Source organism: Babylonia areolata, chromosome 21, assembly GCF_041734735.1.
Source record: "Babylonia areolata isolate BAREFJ2019XMU chromosome 21, ASM4173473v1, whole genome shotgun sequence".
In the NCBI taxonomy this organism is placed as follows: Eukaryota; Metazoa; Mollusca; class Gastropoda; order Neogastropoda; family Buccinidae; genus Babylonia; species Babylonia areolata.
Window position 1 is genome coordinate 55,685,803 of NC_134896.1, and position 18,042 is coordinate 55,703,844.

The following is an 18,042-nucleotide window of genomic DNA, read 5'->3' on the forward strand; positions in this document are numbered from 1 at the left end:
ACTACAACCTCACATACACACACACACAAACACGCGCACAACACACACACACATCAACACCACCACCAACCTTACACACACACACACACACACACACACACACACACACACACACACTTGTATGCACACACACAAACTTAAAATGCTCACATCAAACCTACATCAGAAACCAGTCAATATGCTGACACATTTTTTCCTTCACACATACATACTGACACACATGAATACCAAAACATGATCTGAAAAAAAACAACAACTCATCTCTCTAAAAAATGTGAGTTTTAAGGAAACAGAACATCAGCAACGGAGAGAAAGAGAGACAGACAGAAACAGAAGACAAGTGAAAACAGGACAACAGAATTAGAAAGTGCTAACACTCAGGACGGACAGAAAGAAACAGAGACAGAGACAGCGACAGCACTCAGGGTGGATAGAAAGAAACAGAGACAGAGACAGTGATAACACTCAGGGTGGATAGAAAGAAACAGAGACAGAGACAGTGATAACACTCAGGATGGACAGAAAGAAACAGAGACAGAGACAGTGATAACACTCAGGGTGGATAGAAAGAAACAGAGACAGCGATAACACTCATGACGGACAGAAAGAAACAGAGACAGCGATAACACTCAGGACGGACAGAAAGAAACAGAGACAGAGACAGCGATAACACTCAGGACGGACAGAAAGAAACAGAGACAGAGACAGCGATAACACTCAGGACGGACAGAGAGAAACAGAGACAGAGACAGCACTCAGGATGGACAGAAAGAAACAGAGACAGAGACAGCGATAACACTCATGACGGACAGAAAGAAACAGAGACAGAGACAGCGATAACACTCATGACGGACAGAAAGAAACAGAGACAGCGATAACACTCATGACGGACAGAAAGAAACAAGACAAATTTAGACAATAACAGAAAACAGGACAGCAGAAAGCAAGAACACTCAGGACGATGGACAGAAAGAAACAGAGACAACAGGAACACAGAAAGAAACAGAGACAGAGACAGAGACTAGCAGAAAACAGAAAGAAACAGAGACAGAGACTAGCAGAAAACAGAAAGAAACAGAGACAGAGACTAGCAGAAAACAGAAAGAAACAGAGACAGAGACTAGCAGAAAACAGAAAGAAACAGAAACAGAGACAGAGACTAGCAGAAAACAGAAAGAAACAGAGACAGAGACAGAGACTAGCGGAAAACAGAGAGAAACAGAGACAGAGACTAGCAGAAAACAGAAAGAAACAGAGACAGAGACTAGCAGAAAACAGAAAGAAACAGAAACAGAGACAGAGACTAGCAGAAAACAGAAAGAAACAGAGACAGAGACTAGCAGAAAACAGAAAGAAACAGAGACAGAGACTAGCAGAAAACAGAAAGAAACAGAAACAGAGACAGAGACTAGCAGAAAACAGAAAGAAACAGAGACAGAGAACACAGAGACTAGCAGAAAACAGAGAGAAACAGGGACAGAGACAGAGACTAGCAGAAAACAGAAAGAAACAGAGACAGAGACTAGCAGAAAACAGAAAGAAACAGAGACAGAGACAGAGACTAGCAGAAAACAGAGAGAAACAGAGACAGAGACTAGCAGAAAAACAGAAAGAAACAGAGACAGAGACTAGCAGAAAAACAGAAAGAAACAGAGACAGAGACTAGCAGAAAACCAGAGAGGAACAGAGACAGAGACTAGCAGAAAACAGAAAGAAACAGAGACAGAGACTAGCAGAAAAACAGAAAGAAACAGAGACAGAGAACACAGACTAGCAGAAAACAGAGAGAAACAGAGACGAGACAACAAGAAGAGAAAAGCGGGGGACACAGAGCCCGCCAGCCCCTCACATGGTTGTGCTCCAGACACCACTTCATGACCATGGTCAGAATCACCACGCCAGTCCGGCCCACCCCGGCGCTGCAGTGCACCACCACCGGCGACTTCTTCCCACTCCCTTCCTCGCTCTCCGCCAGCCGGGACACCGACTCCACCTCATCCAGGAACCCTGTGGTGGGGACATAGAAAAGAAAAAAAAAGTTTACAAAAAAAAAATTTTTTAAAGAAAAAAAGCCAGCCCTGTCATCGAGACACAGAAAAGTAAAGTTTATTAGAAAAAAAAAAAAAGCCATGATGTACTTAACCCTTTGAGCCCTGACCACCACTTTACCGGTGGTGGGGAGGGGTGGCATAATGCCTGGCCACCGGTTGAGCGGTGCGTAAACACTTGTGTCGTGTTTTGCTATTGGTTGACTTATATTGAAGAGTCAATCAGAAAAACCGTAATATTCTGACGTCAGCGAGCGTAGTACCAACATTGCCGCGCCTTTTCACTGTGTTTTGTGCATGTGCTTTGGTTAAAAAAGATCAATTTCTACCATGAAGCGTGCAGAGTCTCAACCTGACACGCCTCCTTTGATCAACTGATTCTGCATGCTCAGATTCATTTTCAATACCACTATCTGTAGCAAAATCATCCGATTCGAATTCCACCTCACTATCAGAGTAATCACTGTCATACTCTACTTCCGATAAATCATCAAGCATATCAATTACTTGCTGCGTTGTGTACAGTTGTTTTCTCGCACGTTTTGTCCCTGATTTCTGCCCTGACGGGCCAGGTTAAGACTCTGCACGCTTCAAGTGTTTACGCACCGCTCAACCGGTGGCTGGGCATTATGTCATTTTTCTCTGCCTAGGGTAAAGCGGTGGTCAGGGCTCAAAGGGTTAAACTATGAGGTATTTAGATTATGACACACTGCGATTATGATATCGTACTTCCAAGGCCCGCAGCAGGGGGCTGTCTGCAACACTCAACACCACTTCAGATTCGGAACTATCAAGACTGATTTATTGTCCATACACAGGTACAGAATTTTGCTGTTCTGACAAGTGCAAAAGAACAAACAAAAACAAAATGTACAAATAAACTGAAGCTGAGTAACTTTGGAGAGTATGTAAACTAGAATATAATCTCACACACACACACACACACACACACACACACACACACACACCACAAACACCCTAAAAGCCCCAACCCACTTCCTTCCATCTCCTCCCACCCCCCACACCACACAACACACAACCACCCCCACCACCACCACCCCAGTGCCTCACCAACCCCACCACACCCCTCTCCCACCTGCCCACACTCTTTTCCATTGACAAAGGAAGTTGTAGATACCCCCTCCCCCCCCACCACCCACTGCCCCTACCCAAATCCTCCCCTCTCCACCCCACACCACCCCACCCCCCCCCACACACACACTACTCTGCTCCTACCTCCAGCACCCCCCATACCTCCCCACATCCTCCCCGCCCCCATCCCTCCCCCCCCCCACACACACACTACTCTGCTCCTACCTCCAGCACCCCCCATACCTCCCCACATCCTCCCCGCCCCCATCCCTCCCCCCCCACACACACACACACTACTCTGCCCCTACCTCCAGCACCCCCCAAACCCACTACACCCGTTTCTCACCCACCTACAGCCCTCTCCACTGAGAAGTCAAAGGTGTCCTGAACACTCCACAACCCCTCCCACCCACACACCCGCCCCCTAAAACTTCCTCCTCTCTCCACTCCACGCACACTACCCACCCACCCACCCCGCCCTGCCCCCCCACCCACCCCTGTGCCTCCAAAACCCCACCAACCTTGAGTGGTGGTCTGGACGCTAGTCATTCGGATGAGACGATAAACCAAGGTCCAGTGTGCAGCATGCGCTTAGTGCACATAAAAGAACCCATGGCAACAAAAGGGTTGTTCCTGGCAAAATTCTGTAGAAAAATCCACATCGATAGGAAAAACAAATAAAACTGCATGCAGGAAAAAATACAAAAAAAATGGGTGGGGCTGTAGTGTAGCGACGCACTCTCCCTGGGGAGAGCAGCCCGAATTTCACACAGAGAAATCTGTTGTGATAAAAAGAGATACATATACAAACAAATACAAATACCACACCCCTTTCCCACGCTCCCACCCACACCCCTGTGTGCACTGACCGAGGAAGCCGTAGGTATCCTGCGGACAGGCGTGGTCGGGCCAGTCGGTGTACTGCAGGTGCCAGACCATCTTCTCTTTCCGACTGGGCATGTGTCGCACCATGATGCCGCTCGTCACGTAGCACAGCGAGTCGTGCATGAACTGCAGCTCCACCTCAAACTGCTGGTAACAGTAACGATCATCATCATGATGCTGATGACGATGATGATGACGATGATGGTTAAAATGATTACGATGATGATGATGATAATAATTACAGTAATAATGATGATGATGATGATGATTTAAATAATAATAATGATGAAGATAATAAGAGTAATAATAATAATAGTGATGATGATGATGGTGATGGTGATGATGATGATGATGATGGTGGTTGAAATAATCATAATGATGATGATAATAATAATAATGATAACATTAATAATGATAATGATGATGATGACTGAAATAATTATAATGATGATGATGATGACGATTACTGAAATAATCATGATTATGCTAATAATAATAACAGTAATCATAATGATGATCATGATCATGATGACAATGATGATAATGACTGAAATAATCAAAATGATGATAATATAATGAGGGTAATAATAATGATAATAAGAACAATAATCATTATGTTGATGATAACAATAATAGTGCATTCCTGTAGTGCCTTCAAGAAAGCCTTTCAAAGTGCTTCACAGGAACACATCAGTCAGACATACAGCACAAAGAACACACATACACATGCACATTAGTGTGCACACACATACATGCGCACACACATGCGCGCACACACACACACACACATACACACACACACACAAAAGAAATCTATATTTGCAGGTTGATAAAGTAGTCAGAACTATGCTTTGACTGAAGAGTACAGATTCATGTCAATGGTTGATTCAAAACAGAAAGACAGCCAAAAAAAAAAAAAAAAAGGGGGTCACTTTTATTATGCTTTTGTTTTATGTAAATAGATCTGACACAGTGAAAGACAAGGTTTCTATCTTGTTCAGAAGCAAAATAAATTATATTTTTTTAAGTATATCAGCATACCACCTTAGCTTCATTTTTGAGTTTTGGGCCAAGCTGGCATGAGAACAAAATAATTAACAAAATACAAAAAAGACAAAAGACGGACTGCCAGCAGACTCACGTCTCCATATTTGTGGACATGCTCAGGTCCTGGTTCCTGAGGCCAGTATTCATAACACTTCTGTTTGCCCAGCTCCTGCACACACACACACACACACACACACACACACACACACACCAAACACACACACACACACACAAACACACACACACCAAACACACACACACACACAACACACACGCACACACACACGCACATCAAACACACATACCAAACACACACACACACACACACACACACACACAGAGTCAAAAGATTGCTTTTTGTTGGATCCCCTCTCACGAAGGGATTGTAGGAAATGAGCTAGTGGATCATGGTGCAAAGAGAGGTACAATGAATATTCACAATGCTACAGAAAGGAAATTTTCCATCTAAAATTACGTTTAAATAACATACTTACCCTGACCCAACTTGTGCGGACTCCGGCAGGGGTCTGACATTCCTGTCCTGTGCAAACTACTATCCGCCTATGCGGAGAAAACGAAAGCAACTATGGCCAATAACCTCCCGGAAGTAATTAACCTCCCCTTTGTCCCGCTAGCTAGCGCCCTCTTTTTCCGGCAGCCATCATGACTCCTGTTCCTGTGCTCTTCATACGGCTAAGTCTTTTCTTATTTTCTGCCTGTCTGTCGATTCTCTGGCGTTCTTGTTTTTTGTCAAATTATGTCTCCAACCAGGTCACATAATTATGCATTACAAGAAGGTTATTCTCTACTGGAGAAAACCTGCTGGAACCATGTCAACAAACTAAAATTGGGGCCTGACCTGTTAAAGAAAACCTAACAACAACTCTTGCAAACTGATTGTATGTTTTCTTCCAAAAACAAAAGGACATTACAGTTGCAGAAGGTTAACCCGTCTACGACAAAGACTTCAACTGGATGCTATAAAAACAAAATTTACTCCGAAAGTGACTTGCATTTGTGGTAACGTAAATTACTCCCATGCATTATCATTTATAAATGCGAACTGCTGAAAACAGTTTTATACCTTCATTTACAAAATCGATTCCATATCCCCTCAGCACATGCCATAGTCCCTCATACCAAACCCTGTCAAACGCTTTCTTGAAGTCAAAAAAGTAATGGAACAAGTCGCGTTGGTGTTGAAGGTGTTTCTCAATGAGTATTCTGCAACTGAATATTTGCTCAATGGTGCTTCTTCCCTTTCTGAAACCAGCTTGTTCTTCGGCGAGTATTTCTTCAGCCCTTGACTTCAGTTTGTTGAGGAGGACTGTCCAAAACAATCATGCAAGGCACCATTGAGGGCAGGAGAAGAAGAGGAAGACAGCGGAAGAACTGGCATGAGAACATCAAACAATAGACCGGACTCCACACACATGAGCTGCTGCCGGCGGCTGCCGACAGAGACAGATGGAGAAGGGAGGTTGCATCTGCGGCCCTCAGGCTTCCCCCAACGACTACTTGTAGTTATGGGCCTGAGGTGAGGTGAGGTGAGGTTACAAAATCTGCAGTTTCATCTGCTTTCATTGGAAACGTTTTTTATGACAATCAACTTATGTCTGAAATAGTTCAGAGTTTAATGTGAAGCCCCATTGGCTTTCTGTTATAATTTTACTGGTTAAGTAGTCAGTTTATTGTTTTATTTCATCCATACATTTTGTGATGCAAATTCAGGACAGAGGAATTGGAAAAGCAGCAATGACATGAGGCATAGGTGGGGTAGGAAAGGGGATGGATTTCTGTCTAAAATCACAATTTTGGACAGATGTTTAACAAATGAATGAATGAATGAACAGACTTCAGTGGCATTACTCCCGACCTCACATTCACCAACACCTAAATGACTTGAAAAAAGCATTCTCTCTCTCTCTCTCTCTCTCTCACACACACACACACACACACACACACACTGAAAACCGACCTGGAATGGGGTGAGCATAGCGATGACGTCAACTTCCTGTTCCCACACCATCTGCCAGAAGTCCTGTGTTGTATCGGCCAGTGGGGCCTGTGTTGCGATGAACCACCAGTCTGTGTTGGCTGCCGACAGCTGTACATATATACACTGTCACTGTTATACTGCGTGGATGACAGCTGTACATATATACACTGTCACTGTTATACTGTGTGGATGACAGCTGTACATATATACACTGTCACTGTTATACTGTGTGGATGACAGCTGTACATATATACACTGTCAATGTTATACTGTGTGGATGACAGATGTACATATATACACTGTACTGCTGTACTATGTGAGCCACCAGTCTGTGCTGTCTGCTGACAGCTGTACACACATTGCTGACAGCTGTACACATATACACTGTCAATGCTATACCCTCAGCGTGAGTGTGTGAGAGAGTGAGAGAGTGAGTGAGAGAGTGAGACAGTGTGAGTAAGAGTGTGAGAATGTGTGTGTGACAGTGTGTGTGTGTGTGTGTGTGTGTGTGTGTGTGTGTGTGTGTGTGTGTGTGTGTGTGTGTGTGTTTATGAGTGTGTGTATGTGTGTGTATGTGCTCAGGTCAGGTCATTAGATCTGCTACTGGTAACCTGTAATCCAGTACAACCTGTTCAGGGTCGGGTTGCCGACGACTAAACCGGCACTTCCACCGCTCCCTTCTGGGACTGGTGAGGCGGGTGGCTAGACACCCTTATGGAGATCCATAAAAGGGCGTTGGCTCAGGAGAGCCACCGCCGGCCATCTAGCTCCACTGTGCTGTGTGCATGCCACACGCAGTTGGCCCCCGGGGTGTGTCTACCCATGTATGCGAAGTCTGGATCGGCGAGGAGAGTGGTGAAGGAACAAAATCTGCAGTTTCATACGCTTTAGGAAACGTTTACAGCAACTATGTGGAGTCAGAGTTTAATGTGAACCCCAATGGCTTTCTGTGTCAATTTTACTGCTAATGTCCGTTATTGCTCTATTCTCATCCTACTTTTGTGAGCAATTGCAGGAATTGTGGAAAGCCCTGACGAGGATAGGTGGGGTAGGAAAGGGAGGATCCTTTCTTTAAAAATAAAATGACGAAGTTTATCAAGTATCCAAATGACTTTCATACGACATGGCCAAGTACTCGAACCACTTCACACACAAATGCTTGAGAAGCACTCTCTCATCATGCAAGATAAACCCCTAACCGACTGGAGGGTGCTGGCATAGGATGCTCAACCTTCCTGCTTCCACACCATCTGCGAAGTCCAGTGTTGTATGGCGTGGGCCGTGTGCGATGCCACCAGACTATCGTGTGCTGGCCTCAAAACTTCTTTATACGCGGGTGCACAGGTAAAATACACGTAGGTCTGAGAAGCGCTTCATATATACACTGTCAGTTCTGCGTGATACAGCTTGATATCAACTACTCCTGTCAGTATCTGTGTGGAGACGCGTGACAAATCCGCCTGTGCGTGGATGCGCTGACTAAACACCATGTTTGTGTGGATGCACACATATGATCTGTCATGTTATAGTAGTGGAGGACAGAAGTACGAAACACTCCTGACAATGTAGCCAGTCTGTGTGTCTGCACAGCTGTCACAGACACTGCGCAAGCTTTACACATTGCTGCAACTTCCCTCAGGTAGATTTGATGAGCAGTGATGGCAATCCGAGCACAGCTGACCCCATGCATTCTGGGATGACAAGATGGTGTGTCTCGTTGTGTGGACTATGTGTGTGTGTGTGTGTGTGTGTGTGTGTGTGTGTGTGTGTGTGTGTGTGTTTATGAGTGTGTGTGTGTGTGTGTGTGTGTGTGCGCGCGCGCGTGCATGTTTAGGAGTCCATATAATCTGCCAACATCCGCACACATAGCATCACTATCATACACAAAAGAGGTTCAATAAGTTTTTAAGTCAGAAATGTGCTCTACAACCAACAGTACTAAAACCGGGGACAGGGGCGTGGGGTGGGGGGTTTCCCCACTGTCTTCATTCACACAATCAACTTACTTTACAAGGGAAACACCGATACATCCACTGGGGTTGTTATTTCATGTTTGTTTTGTGGTTTATTTCTTTAGTTTTCCACTGTTTTCATTCACACAATCAACTTACTTTTACACTGGAAACATTAATATATCCGCCTGGGTTGCTCTAGCATGTTGGATGCTTTGTCTGTGTGTGTGTGTGTGGGTGTGTGTGTGTGTGTGTGTGTGTGTGTCTGTTTCCGCCCCACTGTTTTCATTCATACAATCAAGTTACTTTTACAAAGGAAACATTAATATATCCACCTTGGTTGTTCTTGCATGTTTTTTTGTTGTTGGTTTTGGGGTTTGGGTTTTTTTGTTTTTTTGTATTTTTTGTAACCATTTTCATTCAAACGGTGAACTTACCTTCACATGAGAAGCGTTGACGTACCCATCGGGGTTGTCCTTGCGCGCGTTCAGTTTGACGCGGGTGGCGTCGTAGGGCAGGACGTCCTTGAAGCGATTGCGTGCCTGGTTGTGGGGGGCCCTGGCCACATTGCAGTCCAGCTGGGCCACTCTCTTGGGAATCTCCTCAAACTCCTTGAACACCTGGCCCTCAGAGATCTTGCTCTCCAGGATCCGCCGCTGCAATCAACAGCTCTGTGTGCAACGCTCCCAAACTCCGCTTCAGTTTTCAAGGCGGCATCTAAAAGCTTGTGGACTTATCTGTATACTCTACATCTGCTTTAAAGAAACTAAATTCTTGCAATTCATTTATCTGTAGACTCTAAATCTGCTTTAAGAAAATCTAAACTCTTGCAAGATTCCCCAAGTGTTAGGCTAAAGCATAAACTCTGCCGTCATCTTAGATATATAATCAACTTTTCACGCAGCAAAATCAGTATGCTGTTCACCATTCAATGTCTTCAGGAGACTTTCTTTGGGCAAACTGAGGACCGTTTTGTTTATTTGGCTTTTTTTCACATTTTGAGACATTCTACAGTTACATGACATGACATGCTGCTGGATACATGTTGACGTCATAAACTTACAACAAAGGAGGCAGGAATAATCTTCCCAGATTCAACACAAAACAACATTCATCATTCAGCAAGTTAACAGTTTTTCTCATCACAGCTACCACTGCATGGTAAAACTTCGGTCAAACACATGCCAATGACTTTTCATAAGTCAAACACATGCCAATGCAAGCTATTCCTCTTCCGAACAAAGTCACAGATTGAAATACTATCAAACTTTTCATAAGTCAAACACATGCCAATGCCAAGCTATTCCTCTTCCAAACAAAGTCACAGATTGAAATAATATCTAACTTTTCATAAGTCAAACACATGCCAATGCCAAGCTATTCCTCTTCCAAAGAAAGTCACTCAATGAAATAAATCAACAGACTGACAGAAAATATGAAAAAAAAAGTCATAATGGCTGCCGGAAAAAGAGGGCGCTAGCCAGCGGGACAAAGGGAAGGTTACCTACTTCCGGGAGGTTATCGGCCGTAGTTTCGTTTTCTCCGCATAGGCGGATAGTAGTTTGCACAGGACAGGAATGTCAGACCCCTGCCGGAGTCTGCACTAGTTGGGTCACGGTTAAGTATGTGTAATTAAAATCTAACTTTTCATAAGTTAAACACATGCCAATGCCAAGCTATTCCTCTTTCAAAGTCACTGATTGAAATAATATCTAACTTTTCAAAAACATTTCCACATCGTCTGTCTTTTGGTAAGTAACGTACGTACGTGTGTGTACACGCACAAGACTGAAGCCTGACTGAACGACACAGGAAACGAATGATGAGCGCCTTCAGGCAGCTATCAGTCAGCTCTATCCAGACAAGCAGCCTGTTGTGCATAGGACTCTGTAAAGTGCTTTACACAGCGCTTAGAATTTGTCTCTAACTGAAGACAGGCATTATATAAGCATCAATAACACTCACAATAATCAAATTGTATTGTATTGTATTGTGTTGTATTGTATTGTATTGTATGTATTGTAATGTATTGTATTGTATTGCATTACATTGTACTGTACTGTACTGTACTGTACTGTACTGTCACAACAGATTTCTCTGTGTGAAATTCAGATTGCTCTCCCTCGAGAGACCACATCATTACAGTGAGAGCACCACCCATTTTTTTCTGCCTGCAAGAAAGTGTATTTGTTTTCCTCTCAGAATGGATTTTTCAACAGAATTTTGCCAGGGACAACTCTTTTGTTGCCATGTGATGTTTTCATGTGCGCTAAAAGCACACTGCACACAGGACCTCCATTTATCATCTCATCCAAATGACTAGCGTCAAGACCACAACCGAAGGTCTAGCGAAAGGGGAGAAAATACTTCAAAGTGTGGGATTTGAACCAGAGCACATATTGTCTCACTTCACAGATATGTTACCACTGGGCCAACACTCCACAAGATGTCACACTGCTCACCCGCTCGTCTTTTGGAGCACGACTGTCGTCGTTCATCAGAGCCATGATCATGGAGCGGGACAGGGTCAGACCGTTCATCGCCGCCATCTTGAGGGGACCCATGTTCAGCTGCCGCACTGTGCTGTTCTGCACGACACACACCACACATCTGATCCACTGTGCTGTTCTGCACGACACACACCACACATCTGATCCACTGTGCTGTTCTGCACAACACACACCACACATCTGATCCACTGTGCTGTTCTGCACGACACACACCACACATCTGATCCACTGTGCTGTTCTGCACAACACACACCACACATCTGATCCACTGTGCTGTTCTGCACGACACACACCACACATCTGATCCACTCTGTCGTTCCACACAACACACACCACACATCTGATCCACTCTGCTGTTCTGCACGACACACACCACACATCTGATCCACTGTGCTGTTCTGCACGACACACACCACACATCTGATCCACTGTGCTGTTCTGCACGACACACACCACACATCTGATCCACTCTGTCGTTCCACACAACACACACCACACATCTGATCCACTGTGCTGTTCTGCACGACACACACCACACATCTGATCCACTGTGCTGTTCTGCACGACACACACCACACATCTGATCCACTGTGCTGTTCTGCACGACACACACCACACATCTGATCCACTCTGCTGTTCTGCACGACACACACCACACATCTGATCCACTCTGCTGTTCTGCACGACACACACCACACATCTGATCCACTCTGTCGTTCTGCACAACACACACCACACATCTGATCCACTGTGTTGTTCTGCACAACACACACCACACATCTGATCCACTCTGTCGTTCTGCACAACACACACCACACATCTGATCCACTGTGTTGTTCTGCACAACACACACCACACATCTGATCCACTGTGTTGTTCTGCACAACACACACCACACATCTGATCCACTGTGCTGTTCTGCACGACACACACCACACATCTGATCCACTCTGTCGTTCTGCACAACACACAGCATACAGCATGACGGGCGCAATAGCTGAGTTGTTGAAGCATTGGACTTTTAATCTGAGGGTCTCGGGTTCAAATCTCAGAAACGGCACCTGGTGGGTAAAGGGTGGAGATTTTTCCAATCTCCCAGGTCAACATATGTGCAGACCTGCTAGTCCCTGAACCCTCTTCGTGTGTATACATTAAAGATCCTGTTATCCATGTCTGCGTTCAGTGGGTTATGGAAACAATAACATATCAAGCATGCACACTCCCAAAAATGGATAATGGCTGCCTACATGGCGGGGTAAATAAACAAAATGGTCCTACACATAAAATGTTACATGTCTGTCTGATCGTGTATATGTGCATGCCTGAAATCTGACTGAATGGCACAGGAAACAAATGATGAGCGCCCCATGGCAACCATCAGTCGGCTCTACCCAGGCAGGCAGCCTGCTGTACAAATGACCCTGAGCATGCAAAGCAATTAGAACTTGGTCTGCGATCAAGGATAGCTGTGCAAGTATCCAAATCAAATCATTAAATCAATACAACTATTTATGACTGGGATTTTACATGCATGCATGACCGTTTTTACCTCACCGTGGAGGCAGCCACACTCCGTTTTGGGGACTGTGCATGCTGGGTATCTTCTGCTTCCATAAACCATTGAACGCTGACAGGAACAACAGGTTCTTTAATGCGCACATCTGAACTTCAACAAGTGTATGATGAACTTAAGGTTCAAGCACTAGCACATCTGCACATCTGTTCACCTGGGAGATCAGAAAGATTTCCACACACCCACAGAAAAAAGGAAGTTATGATATCAATAAGCCACAGACTGAAAGCAGATAGCTGACATATGAATACAACTAACAGAGACCCAGACTGATACTAAATGACCATCACAAAAGACTCACTTTCACCAGATGTGTTCATGAAAGATGTAACGCTCTTTCACAGCAATGGACATAACAATTCTGAGTCACAAACAACACAAAAAACAGCAACACAAGCCACCTGACCTTTTCAGAACACTCTCTCGCAACAATGGGTGTTAACAACTCTGAGTTTGAGTCACACACAATGTAACACAGAAAACAATAATAACACTCTTTAACAACAATGGACGTAACAACTCTGGAGTCATGCACAAAGTAACACAGAAAACAACAACAGCACAAGCCACCTGACCTTTTCAGAGTCGCTGTCGCTGCCCGAGTCCACTCCGGGGTCCTCTTCCTCCCCCTCCCTCCTTCCCCTCTCCTCCTCCTCGTCCTGCCCGGACCTCAGTCCACAGTCCCCATCTCCCCCAGGCTCCGTCATCACCTCTGTCTCTCTGTCTTTCCCATCCACGCCTTTCCCTCTTCCTGACGACCGTGACCCTGGCGGCACCATCTCCATAGGGGTCACGACCCCAGGGGAGGGTTGTGGCGGCGGCGGCACCACGCAGGAAAGGTCCGTCACTCCTTCGCGAGGAGGAGGAGGAGGAGGTAACTCTGATGGCGCCTGTTCGGGAGGGGGAGGAAGGGGAGGGGGGTACAGGGCGGAGCCGCTGCCGGGGTAAGGAGGAGGGTCTCCCAGCTTCTCCAGAATCTCCTGCATCTCGGTGTCGGCGCCGGTCTCCGCGTGGGGCACTGGGATGGACATGTGGGCCAGCATCTCCGAGGGCAGGCCGGGGGGCAGGGCCACGCCACTGCTGGGGGTGGGGGTGGGGGTGGTGGTGGGGGATGGGAGGTGGTGGTGGTGAGGGGGCGGGGTCATGACCGCCGAGTCCTGCTCCCTGACCGGCATCAGGTTCACCTGCTCCGCACCCACCCCCACTGACTTCCCACCCTCCACACCCCCTCCCCCGCCCTCCCGTCCTCCACCCGCCCCAGACCCAGCGGCCTTCTGGGATGCGCGGAAGGAGGACCGGGCGATCATCATGCGGCGGAAGCTCTCCTTGAGCGTGGCCACCTCCTTGGTCTTGGACTGGGGCGGGGCCTCCTTGGGGCCCAGCATGCGGATGTGGATCTGCGACTGGCTGTCCTGCCTGGACACCCGCCCGGCCTCGTCCGAGCTCTCGTCCGACTCCTTGGCGTGGAACGTGGCATAGGAGTGCTCGCTGGACGTGTCATCCTGGTCCACGTCGTGGTGCTGCTGCTGCACGTGCAGGTGGGTCAGGTTAGGGGGGACAACCAGCGCACCGTCACCCACCATCACCTCCCCTGCCACTGCCGCCACCTCCTCCCCCCTTCTGGGAGTCGCCACCACGCCTGTCAGGACGGAAGACATCTCGCCTCCCAAGGCGCTGTCGCCCACCCGGGGTGTGTTGTTGCTCAGCAGGTCCCCACCCCCACCCCCAACACCTTCCAGGCTGTGTTGACTTGGCGCCGACAGAGCTGGCTGGGAAGACACCAGGTCACCACCACCACCCCCGTGGTCATGACCACCTCCCCCACCCCCCAGCCCCTGACTGGCCAGGTCCGGCGTGCTGGTGCTGGTGCGGGGGTAGGGAGGGGGTGGTCGCCACGGATACCCCCCGCCCAACCCCTCGCTACCGCCCCCACCACCCCCTCCTCCGGTCACCAAGGTCTCACTCCCCCCGCCCCCTGAACCCGGCTGACCCGGGGGGAACTGTTCCGCTTGCTGCACGTGCAGCTCTGGGGAGCTGTAGGTGGCGTGCACCGCCAGGGACCCCCCTGCTCTCTCCCCACCCATCCCTCCTCCCCCTCCTCCTGCCCCTCCCCCACCCCGCAGGGCGTAGTAGCTGTGGCCGTCCTGGAAGGCGTTGGCGTAGATGGTGTGGTTGTAGCTGCGGATAGCGGCGGCGTTGACGTAGTTGCCCTCGTCCAGCACTGGCTGCAGGCTGGTCTGCCGGATCTCTGGCTGGCTGTAGGACATGCCCTCCCCGCTGTGACTGTACACCTGGGTCTGACCCAGAGTCTGCTGCTGATGTTGATGCTGTGGATGTTGGTGCTGTGGATGTTGTTGTTGCTGTTGATGCTGCTGCTGATGCTGCTGCTGCTCCTGTAACGATGACCATGAGACACACACACACAGAACTGTTTTACATCCATCAGATTCGTTTAGTAATGACATGGTTGAAAATAAACATTTCTTTTTTGCTGCTGCTGCTGCTGTTGATGTTGCTGCTGCTGTTGTTGTTGATGCTCTTGAGGCTGCTGCCCCTGTAATGGTTATCATGACAGATACATGCAAAACTGTTTTTTTTTCCAAATCAAATTCTTTCACTTATAATACAAGTAAAAAAAAAAACACTTTTTTTTCATATTTGCAGAGAAAGGCTGTTGAAGCTGCTGCTAACTCTGAAATGACGACTACGAAACATGCACACAAAGCTGTTTTATGTCCACAAAATTCTTTCAGTAGTGACATGGCTAAATATTAACATTTTGATTTTTCTTGCTGCTGCTGTTTGATGCAGTTGCTCTGGTAAATGACAAGAACACATACACACAGACGTCTTACATCCAGTCCATCATATTCGTTCTCTTACCAAACGGCTAAAAAGGAAATTTTCAATCTAAAATTACGTTTAAATAACATACTTACCGTGACCCAACTAGTGCAGATTCCGGTAGGGGTCTGACATTCCTGTCCTGTGCAAACTACTATCCGCCTATGCGGAGAAAACGAAAGTACTACGGCCAATAACCTCCCAGAAGTAGGTAATCTCCCCTTTGTCCCCCTGGCTAGCGCCCCCTTTTGACGGCAATATGCCATCACCAGCGCACCAAGCAGGGAGAACAGGAAGCGGGGAGGACGGGAGGGTCTTAAATTTAGGTCATGGTAAGTATGTTATTTAAACGTAATTTTAGACAGAAAATTTCCTTTTAAGGAACCTTGGAGAGAAGATTTGGCTGTTGATGTCGCTGTCCTGTAGTGACCACTATGACATATATGAACAAAGCTGTTATATATCCATCAAATTATTTTAAGTTATGTTACCACTAAAAAAAATTTTTTTTTTTTCACACTTGGAGAGAAAGACTGCTGACACTGTGCTTGTTGCTGCTGCTGCTGCTCTTGTAATGATAACCGTGACACACAGTTTGATGATAACCGTGACACATAGTTTGATGATAACCATGACACACACACACACATATATATTAAAGTTGAAAGCAAAATACATGACATCACATCAACAACATTTTACGTCCCAATATATCATTTTATTTCATCTAAAATGATGAAAACAAAGCATGAAAAAGATGGCCACTAGCAAAAACTTGTTGTACGAGTATATATGTGCATGCCTGCATGTGTGTGTGTGTCATAAAAAAATAATAAATCAATTATACATATATGTATGTGTGTGTGTGTGTGTGTGTGTGTGTGTATGTATATAATAATAATATAATAATAATAATAATGGATACTTATATAGCACACTATCCAGAAATCTGCTCTAGGTGCTTTACAAAAACGCTTTTGTTAACATAAAACATCATATCTATGTTACATACACACACCAAAATGTGACTACACACACACACACACACACACACACACACACACACACACGTACACACACACACACGCTGCATACATACATTTTAACATACATGTGTATCTAACAGCTACCCTAACATATATATATATACACATACACATACATTCATTGATACACACACACACACACACACGCACGCGCGCGCTGCATACATACATTTTAACATATATGTGTATCTAACAGCTACCCTACCATGTATACACACACACACACACACACACACACACACACACAGCCCCCCACCTGTATGTGTGCCTGCTGCATCATCCTGTTCCTCATCACAGTCTCATAGTCTGGGCTGGGGCGGTAGGCAGGCAGAAGGGCCGCGCGGTTAGCATACACGGGGTCAGGGGCCGGCCCGTTTATCACCACATCACTCTGGTTGCTGGCTGGCACCTGTTGTTGCTGCTGCTGTTGTTGCTGCTGTTGCTGTTGCTGCTGCTGCTGTTGCTGTTGTTGCTGCTGGATCTCTGAGAGCACCGAGTCCAGGCTGTGTTGGGAGTGGGGGCGATATTCCTCAGGGGTTCCTGTCCGCGGGGGTTCTGCTGAAACACGTACACCGTGACTCGTGTTGTGAACAAACATCTGTCTCTCGCAGTGTTAGATCAGAAGCTTAATCAGCTTGATTAGAATTAAAATATAAACAAAAAAGTCTAATTATGTGATCCAAATCTAAATGAGTAACTACCCATTTTTTCTTTTCTATCTGAAAGTGTATGTGTTTGGTAAACCATCAAAGAGGACTTTTCTATCTGAAAGTGTATGTGTTTGGTAAACCATCAAAGAGGACTTTTCTATCTGAAAGTGTATGTGTTTGGTAAACCATCAAAGAGGACTTCTCTATCTGAAAGTGTATGTGTTTGGTAAACCATCAAAGAGGACTTTTCTATCTGAAAGTGTATGTGTTTGGTAAACCATCAAAGAGGACTTTTCTATCTGAACGTGTATGTGTTTGGTAAACCATCAAAGAGGACTTTTCTATCTGAAAGTGTATGTGTTTGGTAAACCATCAAAGAGGACTTTTCTATCTGAA

General features: G+C 46.2%; 1 protein-coding gene across 9 annotated transcripts in view; it reads right to left on the minus strand.

Annotated features, from left to right (window-relative positions):
- Nucleotides 1–18,042, minus strand: part of LOC143295882 (tyrosine-protein phosphatase non-receptor type 21-like) — a 49,972-nt gene that overhangs the window by 10,410 nt on the left and 21,520 nt on the right. For 5 of the 9 annotated variants that reach the window (XM_076607551.1, XM_076607552.1, XM_076607546.1 and 2 more), the window contains 8 exons: nt 17,253–17,554; nt 13,682–15,499; nt 11,486–11,611; nt 9,461–9,679; nt 7,051–7,179; nt 5,167–5,241; nt 4,010–4,172; nt 1,850–2,007 (listed from right to left, as the gene is read on the minus strand). In XM_076607551.1, coding sequence (XP_076463666.1) covers nt 1,850–2,007; nt 4,010–4,172; nt 5,167–5,241; nt 7,051–7,179; nt 9,461–9,679; nt 11,486–11,611; nt 13,682–15,499; nt 17,253–17,554 — 2,990 coding nt within the window. The remainder of the gene's footprint in view (nt 1–1,849; nt 2,008–4,009; nt 4,173–5,166; nt 5,242–7,050; nt 7,180–9,460; nt 9,680–11,485; nt 11,612–13,681; nt 15,500–17,252; nt 17,555–18,042) is intronic. The other 4 variants (XM_076607554.1, XM_076607550.1, XM_076607553.1 and 1 more) reach the window with 2 other exon arrangements.